Here is an 18,657-nt window from a genome sequence, read left to right on the forward strand (position 1 = left end):
GTCAACAAGGCCACTGTCAACAGCAGCTGGACGGCTAGCTAAGTAGTGGCTCTGCTCAGCGTCGTGCGCAGCAGCCAGCAGAGCCTTCTGGGCAGCAGATGCTTAGTACAGCGGGTTTTCAGCCGTCCCCTCCCAGGTCCCTGCAGCGCTGTCGCCGTCGCCGGTTGAGCTACCCAGTAGCCCCGTAGGCCGTTCTGCGACCAGCTCTGGAGCGACAGGCCGCTACGGATATAGTCCCGCTGCCACCCGTCTGCCTTCTGGGTATCCTTGAAACCGTACGTTCAGGCAACATGGCGGCTGATTAAGTCGGTGCTTGCCGTTCAGTAGTCACAATGTCGGCAGGCGTAGCTAATGACGGTCGTCAGGGCCAGGTACGGCAGCAGACCGTCTGACCAAAGGAGAATGTCGTTTGGGTCAAGGAGCCCGATGGACTTTACTAGCCTACTCAGTCCACAGCGCTCCGACTTAGGCACATCATGCTTCTCAGCAAGGTGGCGGCTTACCTGCTCACTAAACGGCTTCAAGGTATAGCCACATGGTTAGCAAATAAAGGCTAGCTCTGGCGTGTTTAGGCACAGACCGAGGGCGTTAAGGCGCTACTGTTGCGCGGCCGTTAACGCACATAGCTCTATATAGTGGCGTCTCTCTAGTTATAGGACAAGAGGTAGTATAAGGCAGCTATAGTCCTGCTCTATGATATGTTAATAGAATATATAGATAAATATTTACTTAGTAAATAAATAAACTAAATAATATAAAAATAAAACTAATAGTTATTCTAAATATCTTATATACTATAAAAAAATAGCTTTACTTTACTAAAGTACTACTCTGTTTATTAAGGAGGTAAAAAAGACAAATAAATTGATTTTATTTACATCTTATCCTTAACTATCCTAACACTACGTTACAGCTAATAGTGTAGCTTAGGGAACGCGTCAAGATCTCTTTGTAGGGCTGTGGGTGGACGGGAGCCTGTGCACGATATAGGCTAATACTAGTGTAGGAAACGCGTCAAGAAAGTCGAAGCATAAAGGGTAAGTCAAATGAGAAATCCGACCAATGGTTATATAATCATCCTGTATCTCGACGCGTTCCGTGACGGTATACTAGAGTAGGTAGATTAGGGCGGGAGAAGGATGCACCTAATGGCTATATACGGATGGGTATATCTCGACGCGTTCCGTCACCGAATACTAGAGTGGGTAATATTCGGGCTTGTACCCAAGAGCAGTGATGTCATGTCACAATCTAGGTTAATACTTTCCCATACATTACTCATGCAAAATAGGAACCAAGCGACATTCTCTTATAAAGGGGATTTCATTCCCGCTACTGTCATTAATTCTACAAGCTTATCAATATACACTATTGGCCCCATACGTTCCACTGCCTGACAATTACCTATTGTTCATGACGGACTCTTCAAGGAACCGCGAACTGATATCATTCATTATTCGCACACGATGCTCATGACATGACCCATCCTCGTAAAGCGCCTGTGAGCCGGCGGTAAGCTATGCACGAACGTGATAATTAGTATCTACACTTTAAAAAACAGATCAGGTGCCTTGTGAAAATTTCGAGTTCATAAGCGAAGCATGCGGTGCTTCGTGTTCATCGCCAAGAGTAACTGCTGACTGGAAGAGAACAGCTCCACGTATCGCAACTAAAACAGGTTTTTCATCCAGTACCTGTGTAATGATAAAAGAACAATTGAAGTGGATATTATAGGCCAGTCGCGATCGAAAAAGGGATTTTTGTTCAACCAAACAGCTTAATTCCTGCAGAATGACGGGTTGCTAGGATCATTGTTATCAGAAAGAAAAGCCATGAGAGAGCGCTGTATAGATTTGGAACGACGGAGCAGATTAGCTTAAGCATCTGCATTACACTTAACTAGTACAGTGCCATGTCAAAAGTCCGAAAACTGATAGGGTGGTGATGTGAGGTCGAAGAACTGGCCGTTCCTGCCGACTGACTTCTTGTTCTCGTGGATGAACGTTTTGAAATCGAAGCTTTCTGAAATGTACTGGCGGCCGTCATCACGACTGAAAGGCCTCCGCCTGGTGGTGGCATTCGACTTGGGCGAGAGCGGCTCGGTGGAGCTGGTGGAGACGCCGAGCTTCTGGCCCTCTTCGATGGACTCCAGCATGCCGGATGGTGCAGACTCTTGATTGGTGGTCTGGCTTTGGCTCCGGTCGTGGCCCTTCTCGCGGGACGTAGACCCCGTGAGCTGGAAGGCGTCTGCCTCGGCCTGCCGCTCGTGTCTACCCTTCTTTTGCTTCCGCTTAGACCCCTTAAAGGACGACATGACAGGAAGACCAATCATGGCTCCAGCCATGCCAACTATGGTGCCAGTCTTCTTGATCCTCCTGTTTCGTTCGGCCTCGACGATGTCCTCGAAGCGCTTCTCAAAGACGCGGGCGCGGAGCCAGATGGTGAAGATGGAGACGAAGACGGGACTGCCAAGAATCATCATCAAGGCTATAATAGCCTGCTGGGCGGTACTGAGTTTGCTGATATCGACCGTGTTAAGTCCGGATGTAGTAAAGGCGGAGATGACGAGGAAAAGACTATCGATGAAGCTGACGCTGTTGGCCGGGTGTGACAGTCCGTGAAAGATGCCGGCAAAGATGAGCCCGGTCAGTATGAAGTAGGCGTAGTGAACTGTGATGAAGTTGACCGGAGGCAGATATGGCCGAACGGCGGCCCATGATTCGACCATGCAGTCCGCCGTGGCGGGATGGTCGGCCTTGAACTTCTCCCATGGTCGCCATGCCATCGCTGCCAATGCTCGCCCAGCGGTGGTGATGGTGTGCGCAAGTGACACGAGCAGACAAGGCACGGGCAGCTTCTCGTAATGCGCCGGTACTTGGAATGGGAGAAAGAAGGGATCAGCCTTGCAGGAAGAGAGAAGCTTGGATGGATTGTCGGAGCATTATGTTGCCGATGCCCAAACGCGATTGATGAGGAATCGTTGCGCTTCCCCCTGATCGACTGCAGGGCTGGCAGGGTGCACCCATGCTGGTTTGGAATCGTGTCCGATTGGCAGTCTGCAGGGGCGGCTTGACCCGGGCCCACCCGTTCTAATGACAGCTCATTACCCGTGAACAGGGAGGGGCCAGGGCATTATTAGACCTCAGGTAGGCCAGTCGTTTCATAGGGCGCTGATCCTTCATCAGGTGCTCATGTTGCCAGGTCTCGCTACCAAGGTCGTGATCCATTTATCAGATTGAACGGGCTTATAGCAGTGTGAGGAGCGCCCTCGGCGGAATCTATTTCCGCCGAGGCCTAAAGTAGCAAAAGGGGGCCCCTACTGTGAAATGGTTCGCGCGCCAGGGGCCTGAATCGTGACGTGTTGATTGCTTGGTTCTAGTACTACTCGATGAGTCCTTCGGAACTACGTTCCTCAGGTACCTAGCTCACCCGGCTCAAATCGGGCGACTTCAGGCCAAGCAGCTCTTGGATAACCGACGAGTCGTCTTTGATTCAGCCATCTAGATTGTGCGAATTGAATCGTCGGTTGGAAAGATAGTGGAGCCACGATGACCAGACCGTGGCCCGAAATCCCCTCGCGACGCTCATTCCGTCGATAGGGGCCACCGACCGCCGAGAGACATGGTGTCAAGGGTTGCGCCATATACCAGATAAGATATGATAAGGTATAAGCCACACCTAGGGGGCGGGGGGAATGGCCCATGGCACTGAGATGCGCATGCAGTTTCACGCCGGAATAGGTTATTATCGTCTTGTTTGCACACGGCAACAGCCATCAGCTCATTGGTTCTGCTTGTGAACCGTTATATTGGCAAACTGCAGAGAGTACTCGGCCATGTATGAAATTTCGGAACGTCGTATGCCTGCCCGAGGTACTTGGGGGTGGTTTACCCCATCTTGGTAGTTCCGCACCCCGCCCAACTGTCATCGGCGCTGGCGCTCAGGAAAGCTTGAGGGTAGCAAAACTCGTGTGCACGCTGTTCCTCCTGTTCTCAGCCAGCTAGCACTGGCGTCTTTTCCCATTTACTTGGGTAATTATTTAAAAATGTGCCGAGGTTAATAGTCACTGCTAGCTGGACCAAGTTCATGAATGCCAAGTCCGGGTCCGGATGGGCAGGGAACATGAAGAAGCCCCCTTGAGGATGCAGCCCAGGAATGTCCCAATAACTGCGACAGTCACAGGCGACGATTTCTTGCTGCCGCATGAACATTGCTAGTATTTGAATGAATGAGAACGGCGATTGCGGGTACAAACCTAGACCAAAACTGCTTCTAGGGCTCGCCGCAACGACATCACCACCGCTTCAGGCGTGAGCTGTCTATTCGACCGCCCAGTCATCGGCATATGCAACTCTATACGCATCTGTTGGAAAGGAGCACTGGCCAAACACTCCTCCCGGTAACTCGCCTCAATTCCGCACGCACCCGTTGCCGCCAACACCCGCCTCAAATGCCGACTACGCAGACCCGGTCTGGGCCACCCCACTATAGTTCAGATGCGGGGTAATTACCCTCAACGAGGAGAGCTTGTGCGCCATCCAACCGTACCGGTAGTCTTGCAGGAGATCTCCAGCACAGAGAAGCCCGTGCGGAGGAAGCTTGCGGCCAGCGGTTTGATGGTTGGATGGAATGAGATTGGGTTTCCTCCAGGGTCCAGCCTTGGTCAGCTTGGGATTATTGGACGAACATATTCGGGCTGGAGTAAATCGGACCAACACAAAATACTTTATATTCAGGGGTTTATTTTCCCTCCCAACGCATACCGCTGTCTCTAAGACCCTTTTCTCGGGGGTGTTGGAATTCGGGGCGTGGGTTGTGGGTGCTTGGCAGACAGAGTGACACACTGGACGAACCGTCAGTCACGGAACCTACAGGAAGCTAGACGCAGCGAAGGGGCAGATTCGAGGCAAGGCAGTGCTAACCCATCTTGTGCCGGCGGTTTGTTTGTGGGTGCCGACGCCATTCTGATATCGGCTCTCTAGAGGCATGCATTCCGGCAGCTGCCAGCCGAGCCGATGCAACGAGCGAGGCTCTCGAGTTGCATGGTCGAAATAATAGTCTTGGCTGCGACACGTCTGTTTTTTGGTCCCGGGATCAGCTACACCCGTTCGAATAATCCGGAGCTCGCTTGCTTGCGGAATGTAGGGTTTAGTGGGAGTTGAGAGTCGACAAGAGGTGTGTGGCGTGACAACGGGACGTTGGTTGAGGTGCAAGAACCCTCAGCGTTGAAGGCGTGCCAGGCCCGTTCTGTATCGGTCACGCGCCGTGCCCGTATTCCCCAGCAATTCAGGCAGGTAGGTAGTCGGCTAGGTGGGCAGGCAGGCTGACAGACAACCCCGACGGCATCAGTACATTTTCGCTCAAGTCATCCATTACCTGCCTCGCCTCATCATAGCAACCATAACTTGTTGGCAATCCCAGCCTCGTAGCTAAAGCCGACGTGACCGAGGACGAGGAAAAGGATGACGGATCATAGGCGTATCAGACAGTTTAAAGTCAGCGAACGCTACCAACCACGACGACGGGCATATGGCGAGGGTCAGTGGGCGGAAAAGAGAAAGTAACTGAGATGCAGTGAGCATGTGGTTGGGTCCTCTGACGGTCCTGTCCACGGTGCTCGTTGCTACGTAAATTCAGCTGCACCTATATCGAAATAGAAATATCGCCCTCGTCGTAGGCTAAAATACGAGGAGACGTGAACACTGCTTAGCCAGCGGCTGTGAGTCGTGTTGTAGCCGCTAAGTCGTGCTATCGCTATCACTTGGCGCCATGACGCATATGCGCCTTTTGCGACATGCATGATGCTGAGCCACAAGCAGTGCAATGGATGCTTGTGATGGCCTAGGGACGCGGAACACCATAAGGTTGGTCGGATGCCGTCTCTCGCAACCAGGGCAGCGACAAAGCGCAGACATGGCGTACGGTGATATTCAGAGTCTGGGTTCAAGCGACATCAGTGTTTTAAGCTTCAAGAAGATCTGGATTCTGGAAGTATTGCGACGAAGCCGGGTGTCGCTGGGTGGTCCATCCGCGGCCCCTCCCGCATACTACTATACTGCTGTAAACAAGCTACGGCAACCATTTCCGCTAAGAGTCAAGCTGAATAAGAGGTCTTATGTCCTTCACCCCGCCTGAGGGCATAAGGCCGGTATTCTCAGATTCTAATCATCAAGTACGGAGCAACGGCATGCACAATGTGCAGCTGTCTTAAAGTGTACTATCTGAATGTCAGGAAGAAAATGAAGGAAAAGGCGCTGTTGTGGCGAAAGATCAGTAATAGACCAAGAAGGCCAATATGACTCGCAGTCTTCCACCCGGAAGGAAGACATCGCCAGGAGGTAAAGTACAACACAAACGATGCAGATCATCTATAGGTTGGAACCCTAGAAGGCACACCAGGCGCGCGAATCTTTGCAGCAGATTAGGCTTAAAAATACCCGAACCATGGTTAACCATAGGTACCCATAGTGGTGGTTCGGTTTTTATGGGTAAACCATAAGCGTGGTTCATAGTTGCATGGGTACTGTAGACCGTGTAAACTATAGGGATGGGTAGGAAAGAAAACCATAGAGATGGTCTATAGTTATTTACTAGCAATAATTAATTATAATCATCTTCTCTAAAATCCCTAAAGTTTATTAAATACTAAATAACACTTAAAATAATTTTTTTACCCATTAGTTATAACCATATAAACCACAAACCACACATGCTAAAATTACCCGTCTACCCACACTACCCACCTACCCATATGGGTAACCGTTTCAAACCATGGTTTGAATGGTTTGAACCACAGGTGGTTACCCATGGGTATTTTTAAGCCTACAGCAGATTGGCCTTAATGCCCTGAGATGCAGTGAAAAGGCCCGCTGGCCAGGTGTCGTTGCAAGGAAGAATGCAGTCATAATCGACTCATCGGTGAACATGTCTCTATTATTGCTCCACTTGTTGCGTCTTCTCGGTCCTTTTTTGTGCCATCGGCAGGATCCTGGCATATGCCGCCGACCGCGTCTGCCCCGCCTCAGGCAAGCAAGCCTCGTATGCCAGCGACATGACCAAACCCACCAGACTCATCTCGCGAGATTGTCGCATCTCCCTATGGCCTAAGAGGCCTGCCCAAGATTTTGCGTGTTTCGCCAGTCACCCTCCGCTTGCTGACATACGAACGCGATAGAGCAACTCAGGGCCGCACGCTCTTGCTGCCAGGCCGCCGCGTTAGGTCTGTCGACTCTCGTTGCTATCGCACACGCCCACCACATGTCCACCCGAAACGATGCGGCTCCTATATCACGGAGAAGGTGGGGAAATCAGTGTTACTGCCGACTTGGTCGACGCCAGCACGATACCCCCTTACGCGATCCTGTCGCATACTTGGGGAGCGGTCGACGAAGAGGTGACCTTCGACGACCTTGCAGCGGACGCCGGCAAGGACAAGCCCGGCTACGAGAAGATCAAGCAGTGTGGACAGCAGGCAAAAAGCGACGGCTTGCAGTACTTCTGGGTCGATACCTGCTGCATCGACAGGGCGAACAAGGCTGAGCTCTCGCTGGCTATCCGATCCATGTTCTACTGGTATCGTAACGCAGCTCGATGCTACGTCTACCTGCCCGACGTGCCTGCTTCGCCCACCGTAGTCGACGGAGCAGCCAGCTCGCCGCCTTGGGACTCGGAATTCCGACAGTGCAAGTGGTTCACGCGTGGCTGGACGTTGCAAGAGCTTCTCGCACCCAGCGTTGTTGAGTTCTTCTCGCACAAATGGTACAAGCTTGGTGACAGAACATCACTCAAGTCCCAGATCCACGAAGTCACGACCATCCCGCATCATGTGCTCGAAGGGGGCCCCCTTTCTCAATCTAGCGTTGAAGAGCGGTTTCGCTGGAGACAGGATCGGCACACAAGGCTCAAGGAGGACGCAGCGTACTCCTTGTCCGGCATCTTCGACGTTGAGATGGCGCCTGTCTATGGCGAAGGCACGGAGGAAGCTTTCAGACGGCTTCGTGATGAGATTCGGAGGCGGGAGGATTGCCTCCGTGACCTACGCCCTACGGATCCTCGCGACGATAAGAAGCGCATCGAAGACACAAAAGGCGGTCTGTTGCAAGGCTTGTACCGCTGGGTGCTCACCAACAGCAGCTTCCAGCAATGGCGCAATGACCCACAGAACCAGCTGCTGTGGATCAAAGGCGATCCTGGCAAGGGCAAAACCATGTTGCTCTGCGGCATCATCGACGAGCTGCAGAAAACGGTTGCTGGCGCCGCGTCAGTGACATACTTTTTTTGCCAGGCTACTGACTCGCGCATCAACAGCGCCACGGCTGTGCTGCGAGGACTGCTGTACTTGCTTGTCTGCCAGCAGCCGGCGCTTACCGCGCACGTTCGCAAAAGATACGACCAGGCGGGCAAAAACATGTTCGAGGATGCAAACGCATGGATTGCCTTGTCAGAGACCTTTGCAGATGTGCTGCAGGATCCGAGCCTAGGCACCACATACATAGTCATTGACGCGCTGGACGAGTGTGTTGGCGATCGGTTGAAGCTGCTTCAATTTGTCGCAAAGCAGTCGTTCGCATCTTCCCGCGTCAAGTGGATTGCCTCGAGCCGCAACTGGCCAGAAATTGAAGCGCACCTGGAACGGGCAGGGCACAAGCTCAGCCTCGAGCTGAACGCGGGGTCGGTCACAGCAGCGGTTGGAATCTTTATCGAGCAGAAGGTGGACCAGTTGGCGCAGAAGAACGAATACAGACCAGAAGTCCGGTCCGCTGTGCTTGAACACCTGACTTCGAACGCCGGCGGTACCTTTCTCTGGGTAGCGTTGGTGTGTCAAAACCTCGACATAACACCAAGATGGAACGTGCTGAAGAAGCTAGCCCTTCTCCCGCCTGGACTAGACACTCTATACCAGCGGATGATGCAGCAGATTAGCAACTCAGACGATGCTGAGATTTGTCAGGAGGTCTTGGCGACGACTGCAGTCTTGTTTCGGCCAGTTAGCATCTGCGAACTGATTGCGCTTGTGGAGTCACTCGGGCATCTTGGTGATGATCCAGAGTCGGTGCGACAGATCGTCGGCTTCTGCGGATCGTTCCTGACTCTGCGAGAAGACACGGTCTATTTTGTGCATCAATCTGCACAAGACTTTCTCTTCGCGAAAGCATCGGGCGACATCTTTCCACATGGAATCGAAGCCGTCCATCATGGAATCTTCTCGAGATCGCTTGCGACCCTGACAAGGACATTGCACAGGGACATGTATAATTTGAGGGCGCCAGGATGCTCTACTGACGACGTTGAGCCGCCTGCCCCAGACCCACTGGCAGCGTCGCGCTATCCTTGCATCTACTGGGTTGACCATCTAGACAGTTCGAGACCGAAACCTCGGGCGAATAACGTTGAATGTCTGCAAGTCACTGGCATTGTTGCTGAGTTCATAAGAAAGAAGTACCTGTACTGGCTGGAAGGGCTCAGTCTGTGCAACAGCATAGCAAAAGGCGTGGTTTCAATAGCAAGGCTATACTCTCTAGTTCAGGTACGGCTTGCACAGACGCTCCTTTGCACTTGTAGTAGTTGCTAAAACAGTCAGGACATGCAAGTTGGGAATGAGCTTACTGAGCTTCTCCAACATGCTCGTCGATTCATCATGTACCACAAAGGAGCAATCGAAAGCTACCCTTTACAGGTATATCATTCTGCATTGTTGTTCAGTCCGACAGGATGCACCATCAGAAGTCTGTTCCAGCATGAAGAGCCGGATGGAATCACTATTAAGCCAGCGATGAGTGATGCTTGGGGGGCATGCCTCCAGACGTTTGAGCACGGTAGCAGCGCTTGGTCTGTAGCCTTTTCGCACGATTCGACTAAACTGGTGTCAGGGTCAGATGATATGACCGTCAAGCTGTGGGACGCAAGCAGCGGCATATGTCTACAGACGATCACAGGACATGTTGGCTCTGTATACTCAGTAGCCTTCTCACACGATTCAACTACGCTAGCGTCAGCGTCAGGTGATGGTACTGTCAAGCTGTGGGATACAAGAAGCGGCATATGTTTACAGACGTTTACAGGCCACAGCTCTTCTGTGAAGTGTGTGGCTTTCTCGCACGATTCCACCAAGCTGGCATCAGCTTCAAGTGACGGGATTGTTAAGCTGTGGGACGCAAGCAGTGGCACATGTTTACAGACCCTTACAGGCTTTACCAACGGTGCCAATTCTGTGGCTTTCTCACATACCTCGACTGTCCTTGCAACAGCATCAGGCGGGCTCCCTCCCTTGCTATGGGACACAAGTAGCGGCGAGTGTCTACAGCGGCTTGGTGGCTATACCAACGCCTGCAGCTCTGTAGCCTTCTCGCAAGACTCAACCAAGCTAGTATCAGCATCATACGACAACACGGTGAGGCTATGGGATTTAAGCACCTCCACATGTCTACGGACGTTCACGGGTCATGGCGGACTTGTTAGATCTGCAGCCTTCTCACACGACTCAACTAAGCTGGCGTCAGCATCAGACGATAACACTATTAAGCTATGGGACGCAAGCAGCGGCGCATGTCTACAGACATTTCTAGGACATAGTAGCTTTGTCGCCTGTGTTGCCTTTTCAGGCGACTCAACTACGCTAGCATCCGCGTCAAATGATGGGACTGTCAAGCTGTGGGACGCAAGCAGCAGAATATGTTCACAGACATCTATAGAGCACTGTGATAGTGTTATATCTATAGCTCTTTCACCTGACTTCAGTAAGCTAGCATCAGTGTCGTATGACAAGACTGTTAAGCTATGGGATGCTTCCAGTAAAGCTTTACTACACACTTGTGAAGGCCACAGTAATTCTATCTACTGTGTAGCCTTCTCGCACGATTCAAAGAAGCTGGCAACCGCATCATATGACAACACTGTCAAGGTGTGGGATGCAGGTAGCGGCACATGTTTACAAACGTGTATAGGCAGCAATTATTCACTTAGTTCAGTAGCCTTCTCGCCTGATTCAAGCAAGCTGGTATCTGCATCAAACGACCCTACGTTTAACATGTGGGATACAAACAGCGACGCATGTCTGCAGACGTTTACAGGCCATACTAGTGATACTACGTATGCAGCCTTCTCACACGACTCTACCAAGATAGCGTCAGGGTCACATGACAGGACTGTCAAGCTGTGGGATGCACACACCGGCACGTGTTTGCAGACGTTTGAAGGACATGAGAGTTCTGTGCAATCAGTAGCCTTCTCGCCTAAGTTGACTCAACTAGCATCCACATCCTACGACAAGACTGTTAGACTCTGGGATGCAAGTAGTGGGGTGTGTCTGAAGATATTTAAAGGCCACAGCGATCGCATCCCTTCTGTAGCCTTCTCGCACGATTCGAGTATGCTGGCGTCAGCGTCAGACGACAAAACTATCAGGTTATGGGACACGTGTAGCGGCGCTTGTTTACAAACTCTGAAAATCGGCAAGAGTCTTTCAGTCATATCCTTCGACCTCACCGACGCGTATCTCAACACTGAGATAGGTAAAATCGTCATCAATAGTCTAGAAACGACAGACAGAGCGACGGCCGCTGAGCCCGCGGCTCCCCAGTATCTAGGCATTAGCCTAAGCTCAGACAACAGGTGGATCAAGCATCTGAGCAAGAATGTGCTTTGGATACCATCAGAGTATCGACCTATTTGTTCTTGCGTGAATGGAACCACGGTCGCTATAGGCGTTGGATCAGGTAAAGTGTGGACCTGTAGTATCGACGTCTAGGGTTGACTTTGTACGCGTTCGTTGCTCTTTTAGAGTAGGATATTACCAGACAGCTGGTTCTATTCAACTCGCCTGAGAATGATCTCTAATGTTAGTAGGGTTGTTGCGATTAAGTAAATTCCACACGTAACAACTTGATATCTTGGTGCTTCCTGTACATAAGTAGTGGTGTGCTCATCTTGCATAAACTATCAGGGCTCAAGTTATTGATTTGTTCAGATAGTTATCTCTACTAATAACTATCTTCGGATTATAATCTACACAATGTGTCTGAGCAAGTCGTGCATCGAATGGGCGTATATCCATCAACCGGGTCGTACAGGGGAATCGCAAGCTTCAGATATCGCACGTCTGTTGTGTGACGGATGACGCGACCGAGGTCCCTGGGTCTGAAAGCGTGGTGTATATACTGGAGTATAGTAGACCCAAACAATGTGTTGATTGTGAGCGTGTGCAGTTTGTAGAGGGGGGGAAGCTCCCGTATACAGGACAGATTGAAGCTCGCTGGTAGATTGTGACAGAGTGCTTTGCAAGGCGAGCGCGTGGAGCCCGCTGAGCGAATGCAGGATGTTGATGTGGCCTCCAATGGTGATGTCGAGCTCCGCGAGTACTGGAAAACGCAACGGCTGGTCCGCATGCTGGGAAAACAGATTGCCGACCTCGGCCGGGATGCTGATATAAAGACGCCTGAGATTTTGGTTGCAAATACATTCCACATTTTCCAAAAAAATACACACTTAGTATTACCATCATCCCTTTCTAAGCTTGAAACTGCATTCACCCTAGACCCCTGCCCCCCCTGCCTACATAAAGCATCACCCATGGCCAGCATTGTCATTGCTGTAGTTCGCGACACAGCGGTCCATGACATATATACGCCAGTGCATTTTAAGGTTTGATACCTTGCTCAGTAGGCCGCGCAAGTTTAAGAGTAGCTTCATGTCATCCTCTATCTCCCTCTTCTTGTTCTTTTTCTTCTTTTCTATCAACATCTCCTCCTTATAACGCCCTATTAATCTGTATAAGCAACACCCTGTGGTACTTTAAACAGCTGCTGTCGCTTCTGTTGCAGCGGGGGGCTAAAGGTAGAGATGCAGACCTGACCCTACCTGCTGATTGGTTTATTCACTCCCATTATACCGTGGTTTCACTAAACGCGGTGCCAGGCTAGGGCGGCGTCGCTACAGAAAAGGGAGATGTGTGTTAAACAGTTAGACCTAAAACGACGCAGCAGCATTCCATTTCAGGCACCACCATCATTTATCCTTACTTACAACAGGGCGTTAAAGCAGTAGAGAATAATGAATTAAATAAAGAGGGAGATAAAGGAGTAAAGTTTAAAGGGCTAGCTCCAGTATATAGAGAAGCTAAAGAAGGGTGATAAGTAAAAAGCATATATAAAGGTACACTATACTTATAGCGGTGCTTCTAGATACATTTCTATACATCAGGCGACATACCTAAGATTTCCTTTAGATTTATAGAGGCTATTCCTAACACCTAGGGCCTGCTGCTGCTTACAGTTGTGTCCACTGAGGAGAATTTGGGGTGTTGGCGCTGCAGATGTAGATGGCATCGCCTGAGGATGGGTGGCTGAGAGGCCTGGTGTAGCAGCAACATTGGCAATTTTCGGCTGGTCGTTTCTACCGGGTTGCAGAAGAAGGAGGATCCGGGATAGTTGCTCCCTCGTCAACCCCCAGCGGACGTCATCGTCGTCAGTCTGGTCAACGCCGTGGCCGGCGGCATCATCGTCGCCGCCATTCAGCTCGGACGGGTGCCGCATGAAGAACTCAGCCGTGAGGCGCTTCTCGCGCGACGTTATGTCCTGGAGAATCACGCGTTTTATAGTGCTGCAGGCGAGGGCCGACTCGTTGTCGGGTTCAGCGTCATCGCCGCCGCCGGTGCGGGCTCGGTACGCCTGGAGCTTCTCCTTGGCGGCCCACAGATCGCGGAGGATTTTCGTTGATCTTCCGATAGGGTGAGGATATCGAGGCGCGAGGCCGGGACTGAACATGAGAGAAAAGACGTGCCGACTTTGCGATGATGGGAGCATAAACACCAGCGCTCGCAATTTCCCCAGACTCAATAGGGGCAGCATCATTATCAACTGATGCAACCTCGGGAGGCAACCGAAATAGAATGCCACTTGAGGGTGTTTATGCCGGATTCAAAAGGATGTTGCAGGATGGTATGCAGATTCGCGGCATGGTCACAGCAGGCCTCAAAATTTCCTCTAATTTTCAAAACTTGCTCTAGTAGACACAAACAGATTGGTCTATCTTTAGTTGTTAGTCTCTTCAGCACTTCTTGTGCCGTCAACCGCACCGACCCAACCTACGCTGCTGACACAACCCCCCTCTAATCAACACCGCTTACCGCAAGTCCCAGTAGTCCTCGACACCCTCCCAGCAGTGCGGGCGGGCTTCCAGGGTTGGGAGTGCAACATGCATCATGAGCACTGCATACAATGGTGAAAAGAAGCTCCCGAGTTTGAAAAGGAGCAAAACACGGGGACGGGGCTTCAGCGCCGTGACTAATCACTTCCATTCCCGTTTCGATGCTTGTTCTGTTCTCTTGTCCGACCACCCTTCCTCTCCTCTCTATATAAGCTAGACCAACCCGCAAACCAACCACATACGACCATACCCATTGGAAAACTCGGGATCCCGTCCGCTCTCCCGTAGATAAGCCAATGAGGGCCGGATTAGTAGTTGGGTCGGTGACGACCAGCGAATACCTGGTGTTGTATGTTTTTGTTTTTTTGGGTCGAGCCGTCTGTTTTTGGTGGAGGCGCTAATGAGGGGTTGGAAGTGTCCATGTCGCCGGTTGGTTCATTGGCGGCGGCGGCAGAGAAGCAACTTCGGGTTTCGGGAATCCTTGAATCCTCCTCTCATCTTCATTCCTCGGCCGGGCGGGCATGCTTGATTTCCAACGTCAGGCCTGCTCACCACCCCCGCCACTGTTCTTTTCTTGTCCGGTGGCCCTGTCGACCAAGTCCTCGACGGACTTTTCAGACCCGCAGGCTTTGCGGACAAGTTTGCCGAGGATAGAATTGATTTTCCAAAGTATTTCACAGCCACATTCCCATTGGTTGCGCCAAACACCACGCCGAGCCATGCAGGCAAACAGGTGGGTTGATTTAAGCGCCAGCCGCTTATTACCAACTAAAGTGATTGCCCTGGAATTTTAAAAATAGAAATAGCAAAGAAGTGCAAGTATAAAAGGGCCATTACAATCTCGTTGTTCTCGTCAGGTTCCGTTGGACTATCCAGCTAGAATACGGGCAGGCGGTCAGGCCACGGGAAGCGGCAGCAGTTGGCCCCAGAGATTCTTCCTCCGGGCTGCCAACGGCGATATCTTCACAACTGCTGCTTCCGCGGGTTGTCTCTCTTTTCTTCCTTCTACACAATCAACGGAATACAGTACCAGTTTTGTTCTTCGATAGATTTACTACCCGTACGGGTATCCTGTGATACCAACGTGTTCATTTCCTCGAAACCCCCATAATTGCCCAGCATGACCCCGAACCCCGAAAAAGGTCCTTGCGTTGCGAAGGTAAACGGGCTGCAAGCGATGTGCGCAATGAGGAGCGGCAACTGGATCATCTTACTTCCCGTCACCGGCTATCTTACCTGCCTGCAAGCCCTTAGTCGTCTCAAACGTTTCTGATTCCTCTATAGGATAGAAATCGGCTTCCCTAGAGGTCTTCTTGAACAATCGCGAATAGTTTATCTTGGCAACAGCTCGCCTGATTATTAGTCATGTATTCTTACAACCGGTGGCCCTCAGCGTTTAACTTCATCTCTCCCAGGACTATGGAGTTGTCAATAAAGAGTTCTATAACTCAACTATAATCTACCGGCGTCCTCATCTTGTTCGAATATCTCCGCTCAAAAGGTGAGCGAGTACGCCATGTTTGTGGAGCTAAATAACGCAACACAAAAATTAGGTATAGCATCAAAAACATACAACACCAGGTATTCGCTGGTCGTCACCGACCCAACTACTAATCCGGCCCTCACTGGCTTATCTATGGGAGAGCGGACGGGATCCCGAGTTCTCCAGTGGGTATGGTCGTATGTGCTTGTATTCGGATTCAAAGTTGGTTATATTGTCTTGCCAGACCCACCGGTTGTGTAGGAATCATTACACCCTTACCTCTAGCCAACAGCGTATACAGCCCAACACTTTTTAGTTTAAAATTGCCCTTTTCAACCAGTCTGTTGCCGTCTCCCACACTCAGCATCATGGTGAGCAAGCTCCCAGATGTCACAGGGGCGTCTTGCTGCTCGGAACGCGACCCCTCTCTACCCGGGTAGCTCCTCGTCATGCTCAGGTGTCGGTCTTCCGCCCTTGATCAGGCGTCGTGGAGCTTTCAGAAAAGCGTCTCGGCTTGTTCTAGTCATTTTTCTATCTAGTCAGCGCAGATTCGAATTAAGACGGGATGAGGTTGCGTGAGAGAAAGGAGAGGCTCCGGCATGGGGAGCATAACGTCCATCATGGACATAACTCACCAATCAGCATGATCCTGTTAATATATCGAACGTTTCAGCGGAGATGACAGCTCTTGGAAGTCGTCGGGGGGAAGCTGAATGCGAACATGCGGAGGCTGCTTTTGTTTTGGGCGCCGGGTCGTGCATTAGCCATTGTCGGATTACTCAGCCAGAATAGCGGCAGGCAATAAGCAGCAGCCAGCAGCCGGCCGCAGCAGCGGAACCCGGAGATCCAACCTCCGGGCTGCCAACAGTGATATCTTTATTACTGCTGCTTCTGCCAGCCTACTTACTCTTTCGATTACCTCCCATACGGGTAACCTGTGATTCCAACAGCCATAGCTCAACCAGCGTGGCTTCACGAGAGAGCGGGAAACTTTGACGACTAATAGAGGGATGTGCAATCAACTAGCCCTGTCGGGAGTTTCGCAAACCAAGTCAACCGCCCGGGTTTGCCCCACAGTTGCCAGACAACATCGTCAAGGACTTGACCTCTAGTCAGTGTTGAGGCCGATATAGCCCTGGTTTTACGAAGATGACGCCCCAAGTACCTTTATTAAACTTCGAGGGCGCCACTATGCCATCCCTTTTCTCGATCAGTGGTCATGGCTGAGACAGAAGCTCAATTTATCGCCTGAAAAGCGCATTTAGGTTTATAAGCTGAAATCTTTTTATTGAACATCCCTATTTCCAGGCCGACTCGGGTTGAGGAGGTGTTCGAGATTAAAGCAGCCACATCGACTAAGCTACAATACCAGCGTTTACAGACAGAGATAAATCATTATAGACATGGTTTTAACCGAGACTTTGTTGTGTCCGGCTATGGAAATGATAATTTCCATTGGAAATCATTCATATTTATAGGCTCTGTTTCTGAAACTGACCCCAGAGCAACTCGAGCTCCTGAAGTTGTTCCAGGTTGGTTCAATATTCAACAAGATGATTCTGGCTAAAGTGACGTCAGTCACCCCTAAGCTCCCCCCGGTCGTGCCACATTAATACAGGGGTCTTTACGACACAACCGTCAGTTTGAGGAGGTTTATGACACATAAAGATGCAGCTAAAAGAGACAAGAATTTATTAAAGGCCTTTAAACGGCATGCCAATAGACTATGGCTTTTCACGAAGGGATGCATAGCTAAGAAAGCTGATGCCTTTGAAACAACCCTAACCCTAAAACGAAGAGTTCTATAACGCCAACGCTAGCTTAGCAACGTCTCATGATGCTACAGCATTGTCTTCGCTGTGACGGGGGATGTGGACCGTCAAAGCCATGCCAAATTTAGCCTTAGCGTCAAATTGAACGTATGACATATACTCTGCCAGGTTTGGGTGTGGTGAGCCATATTCTTGCGACTCCTTGGGTCTAGCACCCAGCTACCATGTTTTAACCATCTGAAGCCAAAAAGTACAACTCGACCGCTTGTAATCTTGTAAGACTGAGAAGCGACTCCGGAGGCTGCTCTCCAAAAAATAGACTGAAAAGAGTCCAGGGAGTTTTAGACGAGCCATTGGAGTCCGAGTCTTTAAGATTCGACACGACAATAGTGAGGCGCTCTATCAACTTCACCGAATGCCCGGGGATATATAAGAGAATTATACTGTCTTAGAGGACTAGAGATAGTCAGGTATCTAGAAATTATGTAGTTCGCAGCTTGCAAGATGCGATCGACAGCTTCCACGTCACAAGAAGCTGCGGGCAAGTTCGAATCAAGCCCATTAGGTGGGGGTGCACACACAAGAAATGACAGAGCAGATATTGCGCCAGGTTCCGGGCAAGAACACCCTTTCAAAAACTTGGACGGCGTCACACTGTGATTGGGAAAGTGTAGGTTCACTGGGGGCGTCAATGCCGCAGGGAGGAACTGAATAGGCAAGGCCCCCTTGCCTTACCAGAACATGGAAGAGGGAAATATGTTTCTGGGGCGGTTCTTACGTGAGCGAAACCGTGTCTGTGTTCGATGCGGATGGGAGCCTTTTTAAATGCATTATTCTCGGCTTTGGAGGGTTTTTGCTGTTGAATGGCGTCGATGATTTCCAGTGTCAAATGGAAAAACTGGTTGGCGGCAACTGCCATCAGCATCACGCCGAGATACGAAAGGATATGGTGGCGCCTCGTCCGAAGCAACGCATCTGAAACCAAGACGTTAGAAGTTTACAGGGCTTTTAACGTTGAAGATATAGATGGAGACAAGCCATGCCACGAGTTAATGGGGACCAAGTTCCAGGCACGTACCAGCTGGCAGTGCATGGACATCAGCTTGTGTGCGTAGCCAGTGTGATTATCCAAGACTCCTGTGCGGAATAATACAAGAGTCTCAAGTACGCACCGCAGATGCGCAAGTCTCGCACACTCGCAACACTGCCAATATATGCATTGAGATTTTGCAAGGTGGCAACTTAGGGACTTGAAGCCAA

At 50.7% G+C, this 18,657-nt stretch overlaps 3 protein-coding genes and 2 non-coding genes across 5 annotated transcripts; 2 read left to right on the forward strand and 3 right to left on the reverse strand.

Moving 5' to 3' along the window:
* Positions 1–1,915: 1,915 nt before the first annotated feature.
* Positions 1,916–2,785, reverse strand: ColSpa_06517 (high-affinity potassium transport protein; the record flags this gene model as incomplete). The annotated part of the gene is made up of 1 exon (XM_049272729.1): positions 1,916–2,785. One exon carries the CDS (start codon positions 2,783–2,785, stop codon positions 1,916–1,918), a length of 870 nt encoding a protein of 289 aa, XP_049128686.1.
* Positions 2,786–7,273: 4,488 nt separating this feature from the next.
* Positions 7,274–9,005, forward strand: ColSpa_06518 (vegetative incompatibility protein HET-E-1; the record flags this gene model as incomplete). Its single annotated transcript, XM_049272730.1, has 3 exons — positions 7,274–8,374; positions 8,561–8,815; positions 8,988–9,005. 3 exons carry the CDS (start codon positions 7,274–7,276, stop codon positions 9,003–9,005), a joined length of 1,374 nt encoding a protein of 457 aa, XP_049128687.1.
* A 4,234-nt stretch (positions 9,006–13,239) lies between these two features.
* ColSpa_06519 (uncharacterized protein) lies at positions 13,240–13,760 on the reverse strand (the record flags this gene model as incomplete). The annotated part of the gene is given in 2 exon segments (XM_049272731.1): positions 13,240–13,253; positions 13,268–13,760. The coding sequence occupies 2 exon segments, from the start codon at positions 13,758–13,760 to the stop codon at positions 13,240–13,242; spliced, it is 507 nt and encodes a 168-aa protein (XP_049128688.1).
* A 620-nt stretch (positions 13,761–14,380) lies between these two features.
* Positions 14,381–14,496, forward strand: ColSpa_rRNA_022. The gene has a single exon (XR_007414253.1). It is a non-coding gene; the product is annotated as a 5S ribosomal RNA (ribosomal RNA).
* A 1,214-nt stretch (positions 14,497–15,710) lies between these two features.
* Positions 15,711–15,826, reverse strand: ColSpa_rRNA_023. The gene has a single exon (XR_007414254.1). It is a non-coding gene; the product is annotated as a 5S ribosomal RNA (ribosomal RNA).
* Between the last annotated feature and the right edge of the window lie 2,831 nt (positions 15,827–18,657).

This window comes from Colletotrichum spaethianum (genome assembly GCF_022836535.1).
Source record: "Colletotrichum spaethianum MAFF 239500 DNA, contig15, whole genome shotgun sequence".
Lineage (NCBI taxonomy): Eukaryota > Fungi > Ascomycota > Sordariomycetes > Glomerellales > Glomerellaceae > Colletotrichum > Colletotrichum spaethianum.